General features: G+C 35.3%; 1 protein-coding gene across 2 annotated transcripts in view; it reads left to right on the forward strand.

The window, feature by feature from the left end:
* LOC106881055 (uncharacterized) overlaps positions 1–1,969 on the forward strand; it is an 18,501-nt gene that overhangs the window by 13,950 nt on the left and 2,582 nt on the right. For both annotated transcript variants that reach the window (XM_052971112.1, XM_014931262.2), the window contains exon 5: positions 1,241–1,395. In XM_052971112.1, coding sequence (XP_052827072.1) covers positions 1,241–1,395 — 155 coding nt within the window. The remainder of the gene's footprint in view (positions 1–1,240; positions 1,396–1,969) is intronic.

A 1,969-nucleotide genomic window follows, 5' to 3' on the forward strand; every position in this document is an offset into this window, starting at 1 on the left:
TAACAACAAACAAGATGAGGACAAATAGCCGTCAATTGTAAATAATGTAAATAATGGACTTATAATATATATAATTAACTTTGATCTGTTAATAATAATAACAATAAGATAAATAGCCTGAGGACGCACTGGTGGATTTATGTATTAGGCATAGCCTTAATAAACACCCCACCGGTGCAGAAACACGTAGTATTGATTAAAAATATCTTCTTTCCCCACAGACTAATAAAAGATAAATTATATATATTTTTCAAATAATTTTATTATATTTTATAGTAGGTTTTTAAGTGCTTATATTATTTTATTGGATATAATAATAATAATAATAATAATAACATCGAAAAATACCTTAGGAATGAGAACCCAGGTTCAAAATTTCCCCAAGACACCTGATGAAGGCTAGAAGGTATATCAGCTGAAACGTGTTAACAACAAACAAGATGAGGACAAATATCCGTCAAATGTAAATAATGTAAAAAATGTACATAATTCTTCATCTCTTAAATATAGAACTGTATTATCTTTTTGTTTTATTGTGCCTGTCTCTCTCTATATATATATATATAGCTATGCATTCTTCACTATTTCCATGTACTGAACTCACTGTTTCCCACTTAGAGTAGAATCCTATTTTAAAGCGCACCACTTCAAATTACCGTTCACTTCCTTCAAAGGCAAAAGCTTGAAACATAAGACTTCCACACAACATAGCAAGCGAATATATTAAACATTAAATCCTTTTTCTAATACCTGTACAGACTCTTACTAGTTTCCTTGCATTCTGGAAATATATTAAGTATTGTAATTATATAGAAGGCTTGTACCTAATTGTTGGAATTGTGTCCAAATATATTTACTCATGCAATGAGTGACATTATATCTCTTAAGGACCTTTTTTTGGAAGCCTATTATGAGGAAGAAACTAACTAGCTTCATTGTTATTTAACAATTACTCTGGAATTTTCACATCAAAATTTGCTCACCATTATGTTACCTTAGCATCTAGGAAGGCCACTGACACAAGGAGGGGAGACCAATGGTGGTCTCCGTTTCAATCGTGGTTTGAATGAGATCTCATGATATGACAATTCCACTATTTTGCTGAAGAAGAATTTAGTAAAACGTAATATAGGGATACAAGGATGTAGAGTTAGTATTGGAGATGAGAGTGTATGTATCTGTACACACACTACTTACATATAAAGGCATTATATATAAATTTTTGTGCTTGTTCTTACAGACCCTGCTTTAGGAGGTGCAGTGATGCATGCTCCCTGTGCTAATTGGTGCCTAACAATTCTTCAGAAAGTTCATAGAAAGAAAATGATGCTACTAGAAGGCCGTAAACATAAAGCTCCCTATTTAGCAGCAGCAGCTAATGTGAAAAACAAAATGGTAAGTACATAATTAGTTGCATCGAAATCAATAATAACAAAAGCACTCAGAGAGCACAAACTTCCGCTAACGCAACACCAACATCCTCTCAACGATTAACAAAAGATGATTTTTAAAATGAGAATATCTGAAATAAGATCCATCAATGAATATCATGAATCCTTTTGGTTTTCTTTTCTCTTAAATTCCGATCTTCCATTAGTAATCCTGTTGTTTTACATCATTGTATAGAATTATATATGTAAGTCATCATCATCATCATCGTTTAACGTCCGCTTTCCATGCTAGCATGGGTTGGACGATTTGACTGAGGACTGGTGAAACCGGATGGCATCACCAGGCTCCAATCTAATTTGGCAGAGTTTCTACAGCTGGATGCCCTTCCTAACGCCAACCACTCAGAGAGTGTAGTGGGTGCTTTTACGTGTCACCCGCACGAAAACGGCCACGCTCGAAATGGTGTCTTTTATGTGCCACCCGCACAAGAGCCAGTCCAGGGGCACTGGCAACGATCTCGCTCGAAAACCCTACAAAGGCCAGTCAGGCAGTACTGGCAACGGTAACGCTCAAGATG

The sequence above is a fragment of the Octopus bimaculoides genome, chromosome 10 (assembly GCF_001194135.2).
Source record: "Octopus bimaculoides isolate UCB-OBI-ISO-001 chromosome 10, ASM119413v2, whole genome shotgun sequence".
Lineage (NCBI taxonomy): Eukaryota > Metazoa > Mollusca > Cephalopoda > Octopoda > Octopodidae > Octopus > Octopus bimaculoides.